Source organism: Oncorhynchus nerka, linkage group LG23 (genome assembly GCF_034236695.1).
Source record: "Oncorhynchus nerka isolate Pitt River linkage group LG23, Oner_Uvic_2.0, whole genome shotgun sequence".
NCBI classification, from domain to species: Eukaryota; Metazoa; Chordata; class Actinopteri; order Salmoniformes; family Salmonidae; genus Oncorhynchus; species Oncorhynchus nerka.
In genome coordinates this window covers 1,072,438-1,095,823 of record NC_088418.1, presented here as the reverse complement: position 1 = coordinate 1,095,823, position 23,386 = coordinate 1,072,438, and the positions used below count along the sequence as shown (strand labels likewise).

Here is a 23,386-nt window from a genome sequence, read left to right as displayed (position 1 = left end):
TCTCCTCTCCTCTCCTCTCCTCTCCTCTCCTCTCCTCTCCTCTCCTCTCCTCTGACTTGGTAATTTACCTTACCATGAGGACAGCTCTCCTCTCCTCTCCTCTCCTCTCCTCTCTCCTCTCCTCTCCTCTCCTCTCCTCTCCTCTGACTTGGTAAGTTACCTTACCATGAGGACAGCTCTAGTCGATCTCTCTGGGGGGGCAATCTGTAGTTGCTCCATCCATTTTTGGACTTCTGTATCAATGAAAAATAACCATTGATTGTGGAATAATATAACTTTGAAATGCCTCAGCAGCTTAGTTTAACAGTCACATTCTATCGGAACCCAAAATAGAAGCTTGTTAACTCTAATGTTTGTAAACAATGTAGTTGAAAACAACACTGCAGAGCCTCAAAACATGCTTAAAACTAGCATTGTGAGATCATGGATGGTCAGTCATTGAATGCTTGGCTCTATCTAGGAGAGGGGTTACATTTCTCCAGCTCCATCCCTCAGCTTTTTACTGAAACAGGGGTGGAAGTCAGGTTGGTTATTGTTTCAACTGCTGATTAATGCTTTAATGCTTTAAAGAGAATGTCCCCATAAATGTAGACTCAAATCAAACCAAATCGCTGAGACAAAAGCCCCTGTCTGTAACACTGAGTGTGTCTGAAATGGCCACCTGTTCTCTAAAAATTGGACTACTGTTGACCAGGACCCATAGGGCTCTATATAGTGGTCTACTGTTGACCAGGACCCATAGGGCTCTATATAGTGGACTACTGTTGACCAGGACCCATAGGGCTCTATATAGTGGACTACTGTTGACCAGGACCCACACGGCTCTATATAGTGGACTACTGTTGACCAGGACCCTTATGGCTCTATATAGTGGACTTCTGTTGACCAGGACCCATAGGGCTCTATATATAGTGGACTACTGTTGACCAGGACCCACACGGCTCTATATAGTGGACTACTGTTGACCAGGACCCTTATGGCTCTATATAGTGGACTTCTGTTGACCAGGACCCATAGGGCTCTATATATAGTGGACTACTGTTGACCAGGACCCACAGGGCTCTATATAGTGGTCTACTGTTGACCAGGACCCACAGGGCTCTATATAGTGGACTACTGTTGACCAGGACCCATAGGGCTCTATATAGTGGACTACTGTTGACCAGGACCCATAGGGCTCTATATAGTGGTCTACTGTTGACCAGGACCCATAGGGCTCTATATAGTGGACTACTGTTGACCAGGACCCATAGGGCTCTATATAGTGGACTGCTATTGACCAGGACCCACAGGGCTCTATATAGTGGACTACTGTTGACCAGGACCCATAGGGCTCTATATAGTGGACTACTGTTGACCAGGACCCATAGGGCTCTATATAGTGGACTACTGTTGACCAGCACCCAGAGGGCTCTATATAGTGGACTACTGTTGACCAGGACCCTTAGGGCTCTATATAGTGGACAGGGTGTCAGTTCAGAAACATTGTGCTGTTTGGATCAGGCTTACGGAAGGTTAGGGAGACCACTCTCTTATTCCATATGAATGGACGGTTTCCCTTCTTGTTCACAGGCTGCGTCACAAAGATGAAACAAAACAGTTCCACGAAAGCAGAGACAGGGACCGAAATGTCTCCCAAATGGCACCCTATTCCCTATATAGTGGACAGCGCCTATATAGTAGAGCCCAGTAGTGCACTGTGTTTAATCAGGACCTATAGGGACTAAGGTGCCATTTGTGATGGAACCATTGACTGAGTCTGGCACTCACATAACAGAAAGGCTGCTTTGAAAAGCAGATTCCTTTTCAGGCATTTACATGTTCCATATTCCTGGACGGCAATCAAACAACAGAATCGCCTGTAACCCACGTAGACTAGAGAGATGGTTTCTGTGAGAGAGTATTGAAGACAGGGACCCACAAAGAGAAGGCAGAGTACTGATTAGAGGAAGGATATTTAATAGAGAGAGAGACTGCAGCGTATTGAATAGAGGAGGGATATTAAAGAGAGGGAGAGACGGCAGAGTATTGAAAAGAGGAAGATACTAAAAAGAGGGAGAGAGAGAGAGGGAGACAGCTTGGCTAGAGGCTACAGAGAGAGACAGCTTGGCTAGAGGCCACAGAGACAGACAGAGGGAGACAGCTGGCTAGAGGCTACAGAGAGAGACAGCTTGGCTAGAGGCTACAGAGAGAGACAGCTTGGCTAGAGGCCACAGAGACAGACAGAGGGAGACAGCTGGCTAGAGGCCACAGAGAGAGACAGAGCTTGGCTAGAGGCTACAGAGAGAGACAGAGAGAGACAGCTTGGCTAGAGGCCACAGAGAGAGACGGAGCGAGACAGCTTGGCTAGAGACTACAGAGAGAGACAGAGAGAGAGAGAGACAGACAGAGGGAGACAGCTTGGCTAGAGGCTACAGAGAGAGACAGAGAGAGACAGCTTGGCTAGAGGCTACAGAGAGAAACAGAGAGAGACAGCTTGGCTAGAGGCCACAGAGAGAGACAGAGTGAGACAGAGAGAGACGGCTTGGCTAGAGGCTACAGAGAGAGACAGAGTGAGACAGAGAGAGACAGCTTGGCTAGAGGCTACAGAGAGAGACAGAGAGAGACAGCTTGGCTACAGGCTACAGAGAGAGACAGAGAGAGACAGCATGGCTAGAGGCTACAGAGAGAGACAGAGAGAGACAGAGACAGACAGAGGGAGACAGCTTGGCTAGAGGCTACAGAGAGAGACAGAGAGAGACAGCATGGCTAGAGGCTACATAGAGAGACAGAGAGAGACAGAGAGAGACAGCTTGGCTAGAGGCTACAGAGACAGACAGAGAGAGACAGCTTGGCTAGAGTCCACAGAGAGAGACAGAGAGAGACAGCTTGGCTAGAGGCTACAGAGAGAGACAGAGAGAGACAGCTTGGCTAGAGGCCACAGAGAGAGACAGAGAGAGACAGCTTGGCTAGAGGCCACAGGGAGAGACAGAGGGAGACAGCTTGGCTAGAGGCTACATAGAGTGACAGCTTGGCTAGAGGCTACAGAGAGAGACAGAGACAGACAGAGACAGACAGAGACAGACAGAGACAGACAGAGACAGACAGAGACAGACAGACAGAGGGAGACAGAGGACAGAGGGAGACAGCTTGGCTAGAGGCTACAGAGAGAGACAGAGAGAGACAGCATGGCTAGAGGCTACATAGAGAGACAGAGAGAGACAGAGAGAGACAGCTTGGCTAGAGGCTACAGAGAGAGACAGAGAGAGACAGCTTGGCTAGAGGCCACAGAGAGAGACAGAGAGAGACAGCTTGGCTAGAGGCTACAGAGAGAGACAGAGAGAGACAGCTTGGCTAGAGGCCACAGAGAGAGACAGAGACAGACAGAGGGAGACAGCTTGGCTAGAGGCTACAGAGAGAGACAGAGAGAGACAGCTTGGCTAGAGGCTACAGAGAGAGACAGAGAGAGACAGCTTGGCTAGAGGCCACAGAGAGAGACAGAGAGAGACAGCTTGGCTAGAGCCCACAGGGAGAGACAGAGGGAGACAGCTTGGCTAGAGGCTACATAGAGTGACAGCTTGGCTAGAGGCTACAGAGAGAGACAGCTTGGCTAGAGGCTACAGAGAGAGACAGAGAGAGACAGCTTGGCTAGAGGCTACAGAGAGAGACAGAGAGAGACAGCATGGCTAGAGGCTACATAGAGAGCCAGAGAGAAACAGAGAGAGACAGCTTGGCTAGAGGCTACAGAGAGAGACAGAGAGAGACAGCTTGGCTAGAGGCCACAGAGAGAGACAGCTTGGCTAGAGGCTACAGAGAGAGACAGAGAGAGACAGCTTGGCTAGAGGCCACAGAGAGAGACAGAGAGAGACAGCTTGGCTAGAGTCTACAGAGAGAGACAGCTTGGCTAGAGTCTACAGAGAGAGGCAGAGAGAGGCAGAGAGAGACAGAGAGAGACAGAGAGAGACAGCTTGGCTAGAGGCTACAGAGAGAGACAGAGGGAGACAGCTTGGCTAGAGTCTACAGAGAGAGACAGCTTGGCTAGAGGCTACAGAGAGAGACAGAGGGAGACAGCTTGGCTAGAGGCTACAGACAGAGAGCTTGGCTATAGGCTACAGAGAGAGACAGAGAGAGACAGATTGGCTAGAGGCTACAAGGAGAGACAGAGAGAGACAGCTTGGCTAGAGGCTACAGAGAGAGAGACAGCTTGGCTAGAGGCTACAGAGAGAGACAGAGAGAGACAGAGAGAGACAGCTTGGCTAGAGGCTACAGAGAGAGACAGCTTGGCTAGAGGCTACAGAGAGAGACAGAGAGAGACAGCTTGGCTAGAGGCTACAGAGATAGACAGAGGGAGACAGAGAGAGACGGCTTGGCTAGAGGCTACAGAGAGAGGAAGCTTGGCTAGAGGCTACAGAGAGAGGCAGAGAGAGACAGCTTGGCTAGAGGCTACAGAGAGAGACAGAGGGAGACAGAGAGAGACAGCTTGGCTAGAGGCTACAGAGAGAGGCAGCGAGTGACAGCTTGGCTAGAGGCTACAGAGAGAGACAGAGGGAGACAGAGAGAGACAGCTTGGCTGAGCATCTTTGAATCATGCCAAATTAGTAGTTAGTAGTCATAAACCAAGCAGACACAGAGTGTGTGTGTGTGTGTGTGTGTGTGTGTGCGTGCGTAGTGAAAATGATCAACAACTACAACAGATCAAGTCTCAGACAGGCAGAGGTTATTCAGGAGGTTGATCTCTCCTCTGAGAAATATCTGTCTCTATCAACAGTATTGATGGTAAATGATTTAAATCCAGGCAAGGAGAAGAGTAAATGCTATGAATAGACAGCTAGCTAGTAGACCATAGAGAAGAGAAACTGAGGCACAGAGAAAGAGCCAGGGAGAGCCAATGCCATTCAATCACTATTGTCTGCAGGGGACTGAGAGGAAATACAATTATCTAATAATTGATTGGATTTAAATAGCACTTTCTACCAACTGAGGTAGTCAAAGAGCTTTCCATAGTCGTGGGAAACATTTCATCCACCATCAATGTGTAGCACCCACCTGGGTGATGCACGGCGACCATTTGTGAATCACCACCTGGACTCAGTGTTATGAAGCAAAATGTTTAATTGTGTTTGTTTTTTTATTGGATAAATGTAGAGTCAGAGCTAACAAATAGTATATCATACTCTGCATTATTTTAGGAGCAATGGGAAAGTAATTCTGCTTTCAACTTGTAAACTCACTTTTAAGAAAATGGCTTGTGACTGTTTTGGTATCTAGTGAAGAGCTCTTCTTTATCTACACCCATTCGTTCACGCCCTGTTAAGCTTTAGCCCCACCCATCTCGTTCACGCCCTGTTAAGCTTTAGCCCCACCCATCTCGTTCACGCCCTGTTAAGCTTTAGCCCCACCCATCTCGTTCACGCCCTGTTAAGCTTTAGCCCCACCCATCTTGTTCACGCCCTGTTAAGCTTTAGCCCCACCCATCTCGTTCACGCCCTGTTAAGCTTTAGCCCCACCCATCTCGTTTCGCTCTCGGAGCGTAAACAACGAACAACGTAAACAACGAACCTAGCTAGGTAAACAACGAATCTGTCTAGGTAAACAACAAATCTATCTTGGTAAACAACAAACCTAGCTAGGTACACAACGAACCTAGCTAGGTAAACAACGAACCTAGCTAGGTAAACAACGAACCTAGCTAGGTAAACAACGAACCTAGCAAGGTAAACAACAAATCTGTCTTGGTAAACAACGAACCTAGCTAGGTAAACAACAAACCTAGCTAGGTACACAACGAACCTAGCTAGGTAAACAACGAACCTAGCTAGCTAAACAACAAACCTAGCTAGGTAAACAACGAACCTAGCTAGGTAAACAACGAACCTAGCTAGCTAAACAACAAACCTAGCTAGGTACACAACGAACCTAGCTAGGTAAACAACGAACCTAGCTAGGTAAACAACGAACCTAGCTAGGTAAACAACAAACCTAGCTAGCTAAACAACAAACCTAGCTAGCTAAACAACAAACCTAGCTAGCTAAACAACGAACCTAGCTAGCTAAACAACGAACCTAGCTAGGTAAACAACAAACCTAGCTAGGTAAACAACGAACCTAGCTAGGTAAACAACGAACCTAGCTAGCTAAACAACAAACCTAGCTAGCTAAACAACAAACCTAGCTAGCTAAACAACAAACCTAGCTAGGTAAACAACGAACCTAGCTAGCAAAACAACAAACCTAGCTAGGTAAACAACGAACCTAGCTAGCTAAACAACAAACCTAGCTAGGTAAACAACATGTAGGATCACACATGTCACATAACATTAGCTAAAGAGCCAGCCAGCTAACGTTGGCTAGTTAAACAACAATGAACCTGTCATTACTACCTTGCATGAATCTGCTGGGAGCTAACCAAACAAGTTCAATGTTAGCTAGCTAACAATAGGCTCTGACTAGCAAAGTAAACGGCTCTGGGATACGAATAATAACATCATACATGTAACGTTATCTAGCTAGCTAGCTAACAGTACATTTTAGCTTAAATTAAACTACTTTCTGTCAAAATGTAAAATGTGTAATATCTGAAAATGTAGCTAGCTAATGCTAGACTATCTAACCTGTATACATCATCATGCATGATGGACACGTCTCCCTGTCATCACGGATGCCATGCCACTGCTGCCCTTAGTTTGAAGATGTAATCCAGAGACAGGTGTTTTCTCCATCTCTTTAACTATCATACTCTAATTCCACTGATTTCAAAACTTGATCCTCCAGAAAGTGGAGAGCAACACTTATGCAGCTCCACTACACATTTTATTTTTTTAAAGCTGCGTTCTACAGGATTACCAACAGGCTGACCAGCTCCAATAGACAGAAGCCTTCAATATGGCAGACCAATCCGAACCCATTTCTCGGCATGTCCAGCCTACTTGCAGCCAATCATCGCTAGTGGGAAGGTTCCTCCCTTTTTCTGTGGCTTAACCAACAAGGCTCTTAATTTAACAATTGTATTCGTATTTACAGATCGCATACAAGTTTGTTATTAAGGCATATGAAAGTTCACATGTTCCAGAAGGCATTTCTGCCAAAAAACAAAAACAATAAAAAGATAAACTGTTAAATCTCCAGTGATGTATTGACTTCCGACTAGTTTCCTGAAATGGATCACATGCGTGTGCCAGATTGATCAACACACATCCGATATCAGGTGGAGAGGTGAGGAGTGATATATGCTAATTAGGAATGAGAGGGAAGATTAGGTGGCCATGATGAGAATTTTGTCATGACACCAGGGTTAAAATCCCTACTCTTAGGATAAATGCCATGGGATTTTTAATGACAACAGAGAGTCAGGACACCCATTTAACGTCCCATCCAAAAAAACATCAGCGAAATGTTCCCTTCAATGCGCTGGGAGCAGAGGAAACAGTGCCCCCTACTGGAGCTCCAACACAACTTCCAGCAGCATCTGGTCTCCATTCCAAGGACCGACCAGGACCAACCCTGCTTAGCTTCAGAGGCAAGCTAGCAGTCGGATGCAGGGTGGTGTAGGGTTAGGGGATTTCAGCTCAGTGAAATTATGGGTCTCTCTTCGTCAGAGCTTCTACAGTAGTTAGAAATTCTACAGTAGTTAGAGATTCTACAGTAGTTAGATAAATATACAGTAGTTAGAACTTCTACAGTAGTTAGAACTTCTACATTAGTTAGAGATTCTACAGTAGTTAGATTCTACAGAATTTAGAGATTCTACAGTAGTTAGAGATTCTACAGTAGTTAGAGATTCTACAGTAGTTAGAGATTCTACAGTAGTTAGAGATTCTACAGTAGTTAGAGATTCTACAGTAGTTAGAGATTCTACTGTAGTTAGATATTCTACTGTAGTTAGATATTCTACTGTAGTTAGATATTCTACTGTAGTTAACACTTCTACAGTAGTTAGAGATTATACTGTAGTTAGATATTCTATTGTAGTTAGATATTCTACTGTAGTTAACACTTCTACAGTAGTTAGAGATTCTACTGTAGTTAGAGATTCTACTGTAGTTAGAGATTCTACTGTAATATTCTACTGTAGTTAGATATTTGACTGTAGTTAACACTTCTACAGTAGTTAGAGATTCTACAGTAGTTAGAGATTCTACAGTAGTTAGATATTCTACTATAGTTAGATATTCTACAGTAGTTAACACTTCTACTATAGTTAGAGCTTCTATGGTAGTTAGAGGGTCTACAGTAGTTAGAGGGTCTACAGTAGTTAACACTTCTACAGTAGTTAGAGATTCTACAGTAGTTAGAGATTCTACAGTAGTTAGAGATTCTACAGTAGTTAGAGATTCTACAGTAGTTAGAGATTCTACAGTAGTTAGAGATTCTACAGTAGTTAGAGATTCTACAGAACTAGAGATTCTACAGTAGTTAGATTCTACAGAACTAGAGATTATACAGTAGTTAGATTCTACAGAACTAGAGATTATACAGTAGTTAGAACTTCTAAGGGTGGTTAGAGATCCTACGGTAGTTAGATTTTACATGATAGTTACAGCTTCTACTGTAGTTAGAGATCCTACGGTAGTTAGAGCTTCTACGGTAGTTAGAGATTCTACTGTAGTTAGAGAGATGAACCCAAAGCAACAGATCGGAAGTGTAGTGGGAAGGAGAGAGGAGAACGACTAACACAAAGCAGCAGATTGGAAGTGTAGTGGGAAGGAGAGAGGAGAACGGCTAACACAAAGCAACATATTGGAAGTGTAGTGGGAAGGAGAGAGGAGAAGGACTAACACAAAGCAGCAGATTGGAAGTGTAGTGGGAAGGAGAGAGGAGAACGACTAACACAAAGCAACAGATTGGAAGTGTAGTGGGAAGGAGAGAGGAGAACGACTAACACAAAGCAACAGATTGGAAGTGTAGTGGGAAGGAGAGAGGAGAACGGCTAACACAAAGCAACATATTGGAAGTGTAGTGGGAAGGAGAGAGGAGAACGGCTAACACGAAGCAACAGATTGGAAGTGTAGTGGGAAGGAGAGAGGAGAACGACTAACACAAAGCAACAGATTGGAAGTGTAGTGGGAAGGAGAGAGAACGACTAACACAAAGCAACAGATTGGAAGTGTAGTGGGAAGGAGAGAGGAGAACGGCTAACACAAAGCAGCAGATTGGAAGTGTAGTGGGAAGGAGAGAGGAGAACGACTAACACAAAGCAACAGATTGGAAGTGTAGTGGGAAGGAGAGAGGAGAACGACTAACACAAAGCAACAGATTGGAAGTGTAGTGGGAAGGAGAGAGGAGAAAGGCTAACACGAAGCAACAGATTGGAAGTGTAGTGGGAAGGAGAGAGGAGAACGGCTAACACGAAGCAACAGATTGGAAGTGTAGTGGGAAGGAGAGAGGAGAACGACTAACACAAAGCAGCTACAATATCAAACAGTGGCGGCAACACACATGCTCACTATCACACAGACGCTAAGGCACATACACACACACACTCCCCAGTTTCTCACCTTCGAAAGTGCGTGCAGCGTCCACCAGGTGTGACCAGTCGAGTCCGGAGGCGGAGTCAGGGAGGGGCATGAGACCAGGGTCGTTGAACTTTGACCTGTCAGCCAGCGAGCCGTCAGAGAACCAGAACTCATCTCGAGAGAGAGAGGGAGAGAAGACAGGCAGGTCAATGACCAGCACACACATGGTCTTTGACTTCAGGAAATTTTTTGATTAATCCAAATGAATGAATCTCTAGCACAGAACCAGAGAAAATGTCTAACAGGCCGTCCTGGAGAAGGCCCTTATAACCAATAACAGGAACAACTGTTGTGTCAACAAGTTCACAAAATCTTGTAAGAAAGACCACCCAAGACCCAGTGTCCTTGGCTAGGAGCCGTACCCAAGACCAAGTGTCCTTGGCTAGGAGCCCTCCACAAGACCCAGTGTCCTTGGCTAGGAGACGTACACAAGACCAAGTGTCCTTGGCTAGGAGCCCTCCACAAGACCCAGTGTCCTTGGCTAGGAGCCCTCCACAAGACCCAGTGTCCTTGGCTAGGAGCCCTCCACAAGACCCAGTGTCCTTGGCTAGGAGCCCTCCACAAGACCCAGTGTCCTTGGCTAGGAGCCGAACACAAGACCCAGTGTCCTTGGCTAGGAGCCCTCCACAAGACCCAGTGTCCTTGGCTAGGAGCCCTCCACAAGACCCTGTGTCCTTGGCCAGGAACCCTCCACAAGACCCAGTGTCCTTGGCTAGGAGCCGTACACAAGACCCAGTGTCCTTGGCTAGGAGCCCTCCACAAGACCCTGAGTCATTGGCTAGGAGCCCTCCACAAGACCCTGAGTCATTGGCTAGGAGCCGTACCCAAGACCCAGTGTCCTTGGCTAGGAGCCCTCCACAAGACCCTGTGTCCTTGGCTAGGAGCCCTCCACAAGACCCTGTGTCCTTGGCTAGGAGACGTCCACAAGACCCAGTGTCCTTGGCTAGGAGCCCTCCACAAGACCCAGTGTCCTTGGCTAGGAGCCCTCCACAAGACCCAGTGTCCTTGGCTAGGAGCCCTCCACAAGACCCAGTGTCCTTGGCTAGGAGCCCTCCACAAGACCCAGTGTCCTTGGCTAGGAGCCCTCCACAAGACCCAGTGTCCTTGGCTAGGAGCCCTCCACAAGACCCTGTGTCCTTGGCTGGGAGACGTACCCAAGACCAAGTGAGCATTACAGCATCTCTCCTCTCTCCTCTGAAGAAGCCGTCTGAAGGGTAATAAATGGCTTGTCTCACTGGATGTCTTCATGTCTCAATCAACAACCCCTTTCGTTATGTTCAATTTCAATTTAAGGGGCTTTATGCATATGTTTACATTGCCAAAGCAAGTCAAAAAGAAAAACTATCCAAAATTAAAAATTACACTCATAAAGATTCCAAAGGAATAGAGACATTTCAAATGTCATATTATGTCTATATACTGTGTTGTAACGATGTGAAAATAGTAAAAGTACAAAAGGGAAAATAAATAACATAAATATGCGTTGTATTTACAATTATGTTTGTTCTTCACTGGTTGACCTTTTCTTGTGGCAACAGGTCACACATCTTACTGCTGTGTGACATACTGTGGTATTTCACCAAAATCGGGTTTGTTTTCTAATTCTTTGTGGATCTGTATAATCTGAGGGAAATATGTGTCTCTAATATGGTCATACATTGGGCAGGAGGTTAGGAAGTGCAGCTCAGTTTCCACCTCATTTTGTGGGCAGTGTGCAGATAGCCTGTCTTCTCTTGAGAGCCATGTCTGCCTACGGCGGCCTTTCTCAATAGCAAGGCTATGCTTACTGAGTCTGTACATAGTCAAAGCTTTCCTTAAATTTGGGTCAGTCACAGTGGTCAGGTATTCTGACACTGTGTACTCTCTGTTTAGGGCCAAATAACATTCAAGTTTGCTCATTCTAGTTTTACTTTCCAATGTGTCAAGTAATTATCTTTTTGTTTTCTCGTGATTTGGTTGGGTCTAATTGTGTTGCTGTCATGGGGCTCTGTGGGGTCAGTTTGTGTTTGTGAACAGATCCCCAGGACCAGATTGCTTAGGGGACTCTAAGCAATATGTGTCTATGTTAATCTCTCTGTAGGGGATGGATTTGTTAGGGAAGGTGTGGGAATTACTTCCTTTTAGGTGGTTGTAGAATTTAACGACTCGTTTCTGGATTTTGATAATCAGCAGGTATCGGTCTAATTTTGCTCTGCATTCATTATTTGGTGTTTTAGGTCTCTCTCCCCCTCCCCTCCCCCCCCTCTCCCCCTCCCCTCCCTCCCTCTCCCTCTCCCTCTCCCTCTCCCTTTGTCTCTCTCTTGCTTGCTCTCTCCCCCTCTTTCAGCACTCTCCTTGACAGACAGGGAATGCCATATAAAGGCTCTTATTTCACAGAGAAGACTTTGAAAATGACAGGAGAGGGGAGAGCGAGCAAGAGAGTGAGAGAGAGAGATAATTCCCTCCCTCCAATTTGAGTCTCTCAACTATTTACCAAATTGGTAGGTTTTAGTGTGGAGGAGAAAGATAGAGAGAAGAGAGAGCTCGTAACAGCTACCCTTCACAACAATCAGGCATCCATCAGGCATGACAGTTACAAGAAGGCAACAGGAAAAGAGACAGCTAAGAGCGTTAAGAGAGAAGAACCAGCTAAGAAGGTTAAGAGAGAAAAACCAGCTAAGATGGTTAAGAGAGAAGAACCAGCTAAGAGGGCAAAGAGAGAAGAACCCGCTAAGAGGGTTAAGAGAGAAGAACCAGCGAAGAGGATGAACAGCAGCACTTCAAAGACATTCTCATTATCCCAACAGAGCACTGAATACCAATATGGAAATGAAACCGAGGAAGGGAGAGGAGAGATAGACAGGGTCTGACAGGTGAACAGGACATTCTGTGTGACTGACAGTATAGCTGTCCTAATGAGGATTGAGCATGTTCATGTCAGAGACCTCCTCCTCTCAGCTGGTCAGTCTAGACTAGTGAGGACACAGCTCTCCAACTCATGCATCTCAGTGTGAGTGCCTCAAGCGTTCAATCTCAGTGAACATTAGCTGGTTGTGACAGGTCTTAATGCACCTTAATGACAGACACATTTCCATTGTATGTCTGGATGTGTTTGTGCAATACTTACTCCTGAGGTTGGAGCCCCCCTGTCCTGGCATGCGTGGTGGCAGGGTGGCGTGATAGGGTGGAGTGGTGGAGAACAGGATGTCATTGGGCAGCGCCTGGTCCAGCATGGAGCTATGGGAGGAGGCGTAGGACGAGCCCTTTCTGTTGCTGCTACACACACTCTCGTCTGATAGGGTACGGTACAGGGAGCGCCGTGGTGATAGGCTGCCCGTCGCAGACATCTGGAGGGGGGAACAGAACACATCAACACACATTCACAACAAGAGCAGATGACAATCTGCTCCTTCCTAGCTAACAACGAATTCCCAGAAATGTATAGAACGTTCCCTTAAGAGTCTCATTAGATTATTAACTAAGGTTTTCATAGGAATGTTCCCCTGATGTACAAGGAAGGTTTCCAAGAGACAATTACCTTAATGTCAAATAGGACTTACCCAGAATGTGGTTACCATGTTCTCAGAATGTAAGCTCCGGGGGCTGGCCACCATATCCCCCCCCCCACACACACACACACACACACACACACAGTTCCCCGAGAGCTGCCATCCATTCCCCACCCCCAAGCAATATCAGTAAAACGTTTGTATAATTGATACTTTTAGAGACAGGATTAGTGCTTTTATATTTAATAATCTCAACCCACACAGTGCATATTCATTATATAGATAGGCATGCTTTATTTTGTCTGGTTTATCATCCCAGATAAAATTAAGAAAATAAATTTGCTCATATGATTTGAAAAACAAATCATCTGGAGTAGGCAGCGCCATAAGTGAGTAAAGTGAGATATGACTAAGGAGTTAATCAGTGTAATTGTTCCATAAATAAACAGGTATTTACCTCTCCATGGTTGCAGGATCATGATTCTATTGAAATTAATTGTGGAGAGCTTATTTATATATTTTGTGAAATGAATGTATGTTTACTTCACCGTCAGCCCATTTTATAGGTAAACTGCATGGTAATGGAATGGTTGTATTTTTTAAAGATCTAATATTTAATATTGTATACTTATACAGAAAAATTAGCTAGATCTTAAATGAGATATTGCAGGGATCTAACTTGCAGACTTAATAAAAAACTTGAGTCATCAGCATACATTGACATCTTTGTTTATAAGCCTTGGATTTCTAATCCTCTAATGTTGTTATTGGATCTGATTTTAATAGCTAGCATTTCATTTCGATGTCCATAACGAATAGATATGGTAACAGCGGACACCCTTGTTTGACTCCTCTTGACAATTCAAAACTCTCTGAGAAGTAGCTACTATTTATTATTTTACCCATTTGATAAATGGAAAAAATCCAGGACTTCCAGTATTACTTTATCATAGTTCTTTTCAAAATCCATTATTTTTATTTTACCTTTATTTAACTAGGCAAGTCAGTTAAGAACAAATTCTTATTTTCAATGATGGCCTAGGAACAGTGGGTTAACTGCCTGATCAGGGGCAGAATGACATAATTGTACCTTGTCAGCTCGGGGATATGAACTTGCAACCTTTTGGTTACTAGTCCAACGCTCTAACCACTAGGCCACCCTGCCGCCCCAATAAATTCCAGGGCTGCTTCTTAGATGTTTCATGTTTTTCTAGTAGTTGTCGTATATTGTCTCCAATGTATCGTCCATGTAAAAAACCTGTCTGATCAAGATGAACAATACCTGGTAAAACCTTTCTGATTCTGAGTGCTATACATTTCACTAGTAGTTTTGCATCACAACATTGGTCTATTAGATGATGATCCGATCACATTCTGTCTCCTATCAATACTTTCTGAACCTTTGATGCAAGAGAGAAAGTGTCATGCCCTGGCCGTATAGAGGTTTTTATTCTCTATTTTGGTTAGGTCAGGGTGTGACTAGGGTGGGCATTCTAGTTTCCTTACTTCTATGATGATGTGGTCGTCCTGTCTGGGTTGGCGCCCCCCCCTTGGGTTGTGCCATGGCGGAGATCTTTGTGGGCTATACTCAGCCTTGTCTCAGGATGGTAAGTTGGTGGTTAGAGATATCCCTCTAGTGGTGTGGGGGCTGTGCTTTGGCAAAGTGGGTGGGGTTATATCCTTCCTGTTTGGCCCTGTCCGGGGGTGTCCTCGGATGGGGCCACAGTGTCTCCTGACCCCTCCTGTCTCAGCCTCCAGTATTTATGCTGCAGTAGTTTATGTGTCGGGGGGCTAGGGTCAGTTTGTTATATCTGGAGTACTTCTCCTGTCCTATCCGGTGTCTTGTGTGAATCTAAGTGTGCGTTCTCTAATTCTCTCCTTCTCTCTCTCTCGGAGGACCTGAGCCCTAGGACCATGCCCCAGGACTACCTGACATGATGACTCCTTGCTGTCCCCAATCCACCTGGCCGTGCTGCTGCTCCAGTTTCAACTGTTCTGCCTTACTATTATTCGACCATGCTGGTCATTTATGAACATTTGAACATCTTGGCCATGTTCTGTTATAATCTCCACCCGGCACAGCCAGAAGAGGACTGGCCACCCCACATATGCTCTCTCTAATTCTCTCTTTCTTTCTCTCTCTCGGAGGACCTGAGCCCTAGGACCGTGCCCCAGGACTACCTGACATGATGACTCCTTGCTGTCCCCAGTCCACCTGACCGTGCTGCTGCTCCAGTTTCAACTGTTCTACCTTATTATTATTCGACCATGCTGGTCATTTATGAACATTTGAACATCTTGGCCATGTTCTGTTATAATCTCCACCCGGCACAGCCAGAAGAGGACTGGCCACCCCACATAGCCTGGTTCCTCTCTAGGTTTCTTCCTAGGTTCTGGCCTTTCTAGGGAGTTTTTCCTAGCCACCGTGCTTCTACACCTGCATTGCTTGCTGTTTGGGGTTTTAGGCTGGATTTCTGTACAGCACTTTGAGATATCAGCTGATGTACGAAGGGCTATATAAATACATTTGATTTGATTTGATTCAATGTAGATGCTGTGTTTTTGTTTGATTGCCATAAAAACAGATTAAAAAACTTAGAATAACATTTTCACATATTTTGAATTAATTCCTGCATTGCTTTAACCAACACGTTGCAGTTTTATTATTGCTTCAAGTCTCCTTGGAATAGAATCACACTTCTCTGTGCTGGAGTTATTTTAAGAATACAAAAGAAGCGGTCCACCCTTGATGGGCTATCAACAGGACTGTCACGTTGAAATGAGCGGACCCAAGGCGCAGCGTACATAGAGTTCCACATGTTTATTCAAATGAAACTCACCAACAAACAAACGAGACGTAACGACTAGTGCTCACAGAAACACAAAAAACAAGATCCCACAAACTAAAGCTGGAAAACAGGCTGCCTAAGTATGATCCCCAATCAGAGACAACGATAGACAGCTGCCTCTGATTGGGAACCATACCCGGCCAACAAAGAAATAGAAAAACTAGAATTCCCACCCAAATCACACTCTGACCTAACCAAATAGAGAAATAAAAAGGCTCTCTAAGGTCAGGGCGTGACAAGGACAATTGTCACACCCTGGCCATAGAGAGGCTTTTATTCTCTATTTTGGTTAGGCCAGCGTGTGACTAGTCTCAACTGGGTAAATCCTCCTTCAGTTTAAATGAATAATCTGCAGAACTCCCAGCATCTAAACTGCAAGGGCAGTTTAGGAGTCTAATGTTGAATTTGTTAAATTAAAATGTAACTTGTTATGATTAAATGTACACATGTCAAACCTGGGACAACTATAGTTTTAACTATGCTTTGTGGAAAGTAACTATTTTTCTGGGGTAACAAATACTTTCTTGGGAGGCAGGGTTGGGGAGTAACGGATTACAAAAAAACTGTAACTGTAATCTGTTACTTTACTAGCATAAATATTGTAATAAGAAGGAATAGATGATTACTTCTAGGATTCATTTTAAATTCTGAAAGGATGTTTGCCAAATTTGACACCTTTCTGTTTTCTCAATGATATTTAAATCAAGATCGAAAAAAGGCGAAAGTTTAAGTTTAAGTTTGTGTGCAAAACTGTCATCAAGGCTGGCTACTTTGAAGAATCTAAAATCTAAAATATTTTTTGATTTGTTTAACACTTTTTTGGATAGGCAAGTCAGTTAAGAACAAATTCTCATTGTCAATGACAGCCCAGGAACAGTGGGTTACTAACTGCCTTGTTCAGGAACAACAGATTTTTAACCTTTCGGTTACTAGTCCAACGCTCTAACAACTAGGCTACCTGCCGCCCCTAATGATCGTGCTGTTTATTCAGCTTCTTGATATGCCATACCTGTCAGCTGGATGGATGATCTTGGCAAAGGAGAGATGCTCACTAACAGGAATGCTGGATGAATGATCTTGGCAAAGGAGAGATGCTCACTAACAGGAATGCTGGATGAATGATCTTGGCAAAGGAGAGATGCTCACTAACAGGAATGCTGGATGAATGATCTTGGCAAAGGAGAGATGCTCATAACAGGAATGCTGGATGAATGATCTTGGCAAAGGAGAGATGCTCACTAACAGGAATGCTGGATGAATGATCTTGGCAAAGGAGAGATGCTCACTAACAGGAATGCTGGATGAATGATCTTGGCAAAGGAGAGATGCTCACTAACAGGAATGCTGGATGAATGATCTTGGCAAAGGAGAGATGCTCATAACAGGAATGCTGGATGAATGATCTTGGCAAAGGAGAGATGCTCACTAACAGGAATGCTGGATGAATGATCTTGGCAAAGGAGAGATGCTCACTAACAGGAATGCTGGATGAATGATATTGGCAAAGGGGAGATGCTCACTAACAGGAATGCTGGATGAATGATCTTGGCAAAGGGGAGATGCTCACTAACAGGAATGCTGGATGAATGATCTTGGCAAAGGAGAGATGCTCACTAACAGGAATGCTGGATGAATGATCTTGGCAAAGGAGAGATGCTCACTAACAGGAATGCTGGATGAATGATCTTGGCAAAGGAGAGATGCTCACTAACAGGAATGCTGGATGAATGATCTTGGCAAAGGAGAAATGCTCACTAACAGGAATGCTGGATGAATGATCTTGGCAAAGGAGAGATGCTCACTAACAGGAATGCTGGATGAATGATCTTGGCAAAGGAGAGATGCTCACTAACAGGAATGCTGGATGAATGATCTTGGCAAAGGGGAGATGCTCACTAACAGGAATGCTGGATGAATGATCTTGGCAAAGGAGAGATGCTCACTAACAGGAATGCTGGATGAATGATCTTGGCAAAGGGGAGATGCTCACTAACAGGAATGCTGGATGAATGATCTTGGCAAAGGAGAGATGCTCACTAACAGGAATGCTGGATGAATGATCTTGGCAAAGGGGAGATGCTCACTAACAGGAATGCTGGATGAATGATCTTGGCAAAGGGGAGATGCTCACTAACAGGAATGTAAACAACATTTGAAAGAAATGCGCTTTTTGTTATTTGGATCATTTGTGGAATCTTTAATTTCAGAAACATGGGACCAACACTTTATATGTTCTGTTTGTATTTTTACACAGTGTATAATATATTTCTATTTAAGTATATTAAGGAATCAGTGTGTTAGTGTAATCTTGGCCCAGTACATACCTCAACACATTATTTTCATATGTTTTGTATTTTAGGGGCAATGTTTCATTTAATTTTTATACCGCCAAGTTTAACCCACAAAGACCATCTTCATGTTCTCAACATGCACCGTTTCATGGGTGTTAGGATTGCTGTCCATGGCTGCCCTGTAGTTCACTGGTGCTGCCCTGTATTTCACTGGTTCTGCCCTGTAGTTCACTGGTGCTGCCCTGTAGTTCACTGGTGCTGCCCTGTAGTTCACTGGTGCTGCCCTGTAGTTCACTGGTGCTGCCCTGTAGTTCACTGGTGCTGCCCTGTAGTTCACTGGTGCTGCCCTGTAGTTCACTGGTGCTGCCCTGTAGTTCACTGGTGCTGCCCTGTAGTTCACTGGTGCTGCCCTGTAGTTCACTGGTGCTGCCCTGTAGTTCACTGGTTCTGCCCTGTAGTTCACTGGTGCTGCCCTGTAGGGTGTAGCCTGATGGCTTCAGCATCTGACAGAGGGTGTAGCCTGATCCTCAGCTTCTTTGAAAGCAACAACTGTCAGCCGTCGGTTGTAGCTGCGAGCCTAACACTTCTGGGTCATATTCCCCTGTTGTTGGATCTGCCACTGCCATCTCAGCGTAGGCTTTTTGGTCTGGAGGCTGAGCCAAAAGTCGCTCTAGAGGAACCTTCAGTTTTCTTCCCAGAGCGACCCCGACAGGAGAGAAGCCTGTGCTCTCATGGTAGGCAATTTTGATGGAAAAACAGAACGCTCCCAAACACATATCCCAGTTCTGGTGATTAGCATTGACGTAAGAGACTAACATCATCTTTAGGTTCCGGCTAACCCTCTCCATACAGTTGGTTTGGGGGTGATAGCTGGTGGTAAGTTTCTGAACTACCCCCCAATGCTTGCAGAGCTCCTTCAGCAGCTGACTTGTGAACTGCGGCCCCCAGTCAGATAGGAGGAACGTTGGGGTTCCCCATCTAAGGAAGATCTCCTGCCTGAGTATGTTGACTATCTTGGGAGTCTTGGCATCCTGCAGCGGGAAGTGTTCAACACTTTGAACATTAGTCTACAGTGACAAGCAGGTAATTGTTGTCCTTTTGGCTTATTTTATTTTATTTTAAATGTTTTATTTATTTCACCTTTATTTCACCAGGTAGGCTAGTTGAGAACAAGTTCTCATTTGCAACTGCGACCTGGCCAAGATAAAGCATAGCAGTGTGAACAGACAACACAGAGTTACACATGGAGTAAACAATTGGGAAAGGTCCCATCAAATCTACTCCCAGCATCTCATCCAGTTCCCTCCAGGAGTGGACTGGAGGAGCCCGGCTGGTTTCCAACACACAGTACTGCTGGCTGACAGGGCAGTTCTTTGTGTATGCTCATACTTCATTTCTGACTTGGGGCCAGTAAGCTACATCTAGCAGCCACAACAATATCTTCAGCCGTCCCATGTGCCCCCCAGAGGACTATCATGTAACTATTCCAAGAATGGCATACAGAGCTATTGGGGCACAAACAGCTGTAACTTATGGCCAACACTCTGTCCTGGTATCTGTCTGAACAGGAGGCCTCTAGGACAGGTATTCAACACTCTGTCCTGGTATCTGTCTGAACAGGAGGTCTCTAGGACAGGTATTCAACACTCTGTCCTGGTATCTGTCTGAACAGGAGGCCTCTAGGACAGGTATTCAACACTCTGTCCTGGTATCTGTCTGAACAGGAGGCCTCTAGGACAGGTATTCAACACTCTGTCCTGGTATCTGTCTGAACAGGAGGTCTCTAGGACAGGTATTCAACACTCTGTCCTGGTATCTGTCTGAACAGGAGGTCTCTAGGACAGGTATTCAACACTCTGTCCTGGTATCTGTCTGAACAGGAGGCCTCTAGGACAGGTATTCAACACTCTGTCCTGGTATCTGTCTGAATAGGAGGTCTCTAGGACAGGTATTCAACACTCTGTCCTGGTATCTGTCTGAACAGGTCTCTAGGACAGGTATTCAACACTCTGTCCTGGTATCTGTCTGAACAGGAGGTGTCTAGGACAGGTATTCAACACTCTGTCCTGGTATCTGTCTGAACAGGAGGTGTCTATCTGTCTGAACAGGAGGCCTCTAGGACAGGTATTCAACACTCTGTCCTGGTATCTGTCTGAACAGGAGGCCTCTAGGACAGGTATTCAACACTCTGTCCTGGTATCTGTCTGAACAGGAGGTCTCTAGGACAGGTATTCAACACTCTGTCCTGGTATCTGTCTGAACAGGAGGCCTCTAGGACAGGTAATCCTAAACTGGAGTACGCATAATGCTATCGGGGGTACGCCAAGTAAAAATGAAGTTTTTCAAATTTATATATATATATATATTTTTTTAAATCCCCCCACATTTTCAAACAGTCCATTTACATTTTCCAATACATTTGGGTGACTTTTTTTCTCTCGTCTGAGTAGCCTCGTTTCACGCCAAAAATAAAATTAAACCATCTAGTGTTCAGCGAAATAACAACACAATGTCAAATACAGGTAGCCTAGTCAAATAATTAACATCCAATCACATTAACCGTTACTCTCTCACGGGAATTCCACTAATGCTCCGTATGTAGCAAAACGTAGCTGCTGCTCATTCCATTTGCTCGAAAATTGTCCGAAAATTGTCCATAAAGACACATACAGTGGTTCCTCCTTTAAAAGTTGCGAGCTTACACCGCGGGATTTAGAGCTACCCAACTTCAAATCAAATCAAATCTTATTTGTCACATACACATGGTTAGCAGATGTTAATGCGAGTGTAGCGAAATGCTTGTGCTTCTAGTTCCAACAATGCAGTAATAACCAACAAGTATTCTAGCTAACAATTCCAAAACTACTACCTTATAGACACAAGTGTAAGGGGATAAAGAATATGTACATAAGGATATATGAATGAGTGATGTACAGAGCGGCATAGGCAAGATACAGTAGATGGTATTGAGTGCAGTATATACATATGAGATGAGTATGTAAACAAAGTGGCATAGTTAAAGTGGCTAGTGATACATGTATTACATAAAGATGCAGTAGATGATATAGAGTACAGTATATACATATACATATGAGATGAATAATGTAGGGTATGTAAACATTATATTAGGTAGCATTGTTTAAAGTGGCTAGTGATATATTTTACATCATTTCCCATCAATTCCCATTATTAAAGTGGCTGGAGTTGAGTCAGTGTGTTGGCAGCAGCCACTCAATGTTAGTGGTGGCTGTTTAACAGTCTGATGGCCTTGAGATAGAAGCTGTTTTTCAGTCTCTCGGTCCCAGCTTTGATGCACCTGTACTGACCTCGCCTTCTGGATGATAGCGGGGTGAACAGGCAGTGGCTCGGGTGGTTGTTGTCCTTGATGATCTTTATGGCCTTCCTGTGACATCGGGTGGTGTAGGTGTCCTGGAGGGCAGGTAGTTTGCCCCCGGTGATGCGTTGTGCAGACCTCACTACCCTCTGGAGAGCCTTACGGTTGTGGGCGGAGCAGTTGCCGTACCAGGCGGTGATACGGCCCGACAGGATGCTCTCGATTGTGCATCTGTAGAAGTTTGTGAGTGCTTTTGGTGACAAGCCGAATTTCTTCAGCCTCCTGAGGTTGAAGAGGCGCTGCTGCGCCTTCTTCACGATGCTGTCTGTGCGGGTGGACCAATTCAGTTTGTCTGTAATGTGTATGCCGAGGAACTTAAAACGTACTACCCTCTCCACTACTGTTCCATCGATGTGGATAGGGGGGTGTTCCCTCTGCTGTTTCCTGAAGTCCACAATCATCTCCTTAGTTTTGTTGACATCGAGTGTGAGGTTATTTTCCTGACACCACACTCCGAGGGCCCTCACCTCCTCCCTGTAGGCCGTCTCGTCGTTGTTGGTAATCAAGCCTAACACTGTAGTGTCTTCTGCAAACTTGAGGATTGAGTTGGAGGCGTGCGTGGCCACGCAGTCGTGGGTGAACAGGGAGTACAGGAGAGGGCTCAGAACGCACCCTTGTGGGGCCCCAGTGTTGAGAATCAGCGGGGTGGAGATGTTGTTGCCTCATTGCTCCAGACCACCACAAGGAGCACTCATTATGCATTTGGGTCCCAAGGTTTTTATATGACCAATCATATCGGGTGGTTCCAAAGACGAATTTGACGCGAGCCACCCGTCCCTGATGACTTTCTTCAGCAAAGATGGCTGACAAAACATTACAGTGGAAGCAAATGTAAGTAATTATAACATTATAACGAGTGGAGCAAATAATGTACAATTGAGAGGAATATGTTAGTTAATATAGTGACAAAACGATTGTGCGTAATTTTTTCGCATTAAGTTAATTTATGAAAATCGCTATTTAGCAAGTTTGTTTCCAGTCATATCCAATACCAGGTGTATCAAACTCCATTACTTTACAGTCATATCCATTACCAGGTGTATCAAACTCCATTACTTTACAGTCATATCCAATACCAGGTGTATCAAACTCCATTACTTTACAGTCATATCCAATACCAGGTGTATCAAACTCCATTACTTTACAGTCATATCCATTACTTTACAGTCATATCCATTACTTTACAGTCATATCCAATACCAGGTGTATCAAACTCCATTACTTTACAGTCATATCCATTACTTTACAGTCATATCCATTACTTTACAGTCATATCCATTACCAGGTGTATCAAACTCCCTTCTGTGAATGATGCTGTGTCTGCATGTATTTATTACAATTAAACACTTCAACAGTGTTTACCACACCTGCTCCTGGGACATCAATGATTACACATTGTAACTATGCAATAGACTAGAAACATGATATAAGTAAAGGATGATTTGTAATTCATATATAGAGAATAAAAAACAGTACATCCTGCCAGCACGCTCACAAGCGTGCTGGCATGAATGACGTGAATGACGTGGCATGCTGGCATGAATGACGTGTGGAAAAGAGCGAGGAAAGAGATGGGAGTAACAATCCAGGCTATTTGCTCTGAGACCGGCATAATAATGTAATGAAACAAGCAGGGAGCAGGTTCTGAAGCCTCAACATTCTAGGCCAAAGTCCAGCATGCTGTGCCCAAATGTATTAATTGGGGTTGTGGCCGATTGTGGCTAAAAACACTTTATCAATTGGAATCTATAATGTGGAAAAGGGAAAAAGTGTTATTATTAGTTTATCACCAGCGTAGCAGGATGGGCTATTAGCTGAACAACAGACTATTCATCCTTTACTAGCATAGCAGGATGGGCTATTAGCTGAACAA

At 44.8% G+C, this 23,386-nt stretch overlaps 1 protein-coding gene across 3 annotated transcripts in view; it reads right to left on the bottom strand.

Moving 5' to 3' along the window:
• Positions 1 to 23,386, bottom strand: part of LOC115125817 (signal-induced proliferation-associated 1-like protein 2) — a 181,421-nt gene that overhangs the window by 24,761 nt on the left and 133,274 nt on the right. For 2 of the 3 annotated variants that reach the window (XM_065007766.1, XM_065007767.1), the window contains 2 exons: positions 12,598 to 12,817; positions 9,474 to 9,605 (listed from right to left, as the gene is read on the bottom strand). In XM_065007766.1, the coding sequence (XP_064863838.1) occupies positions 9,474 to 9,605; positions 12,598 to 12,817 (352 nt within the window). Of the gene's footprint in view, positions 1 to 165; positions 234 to 9,473; positions 9,606 to 12,597; positions 12,818 to 23,386 lie in introns of all 3 variants that reach the window. The other variant, XM_065007768.1, reaches the window with a different exon arrangement.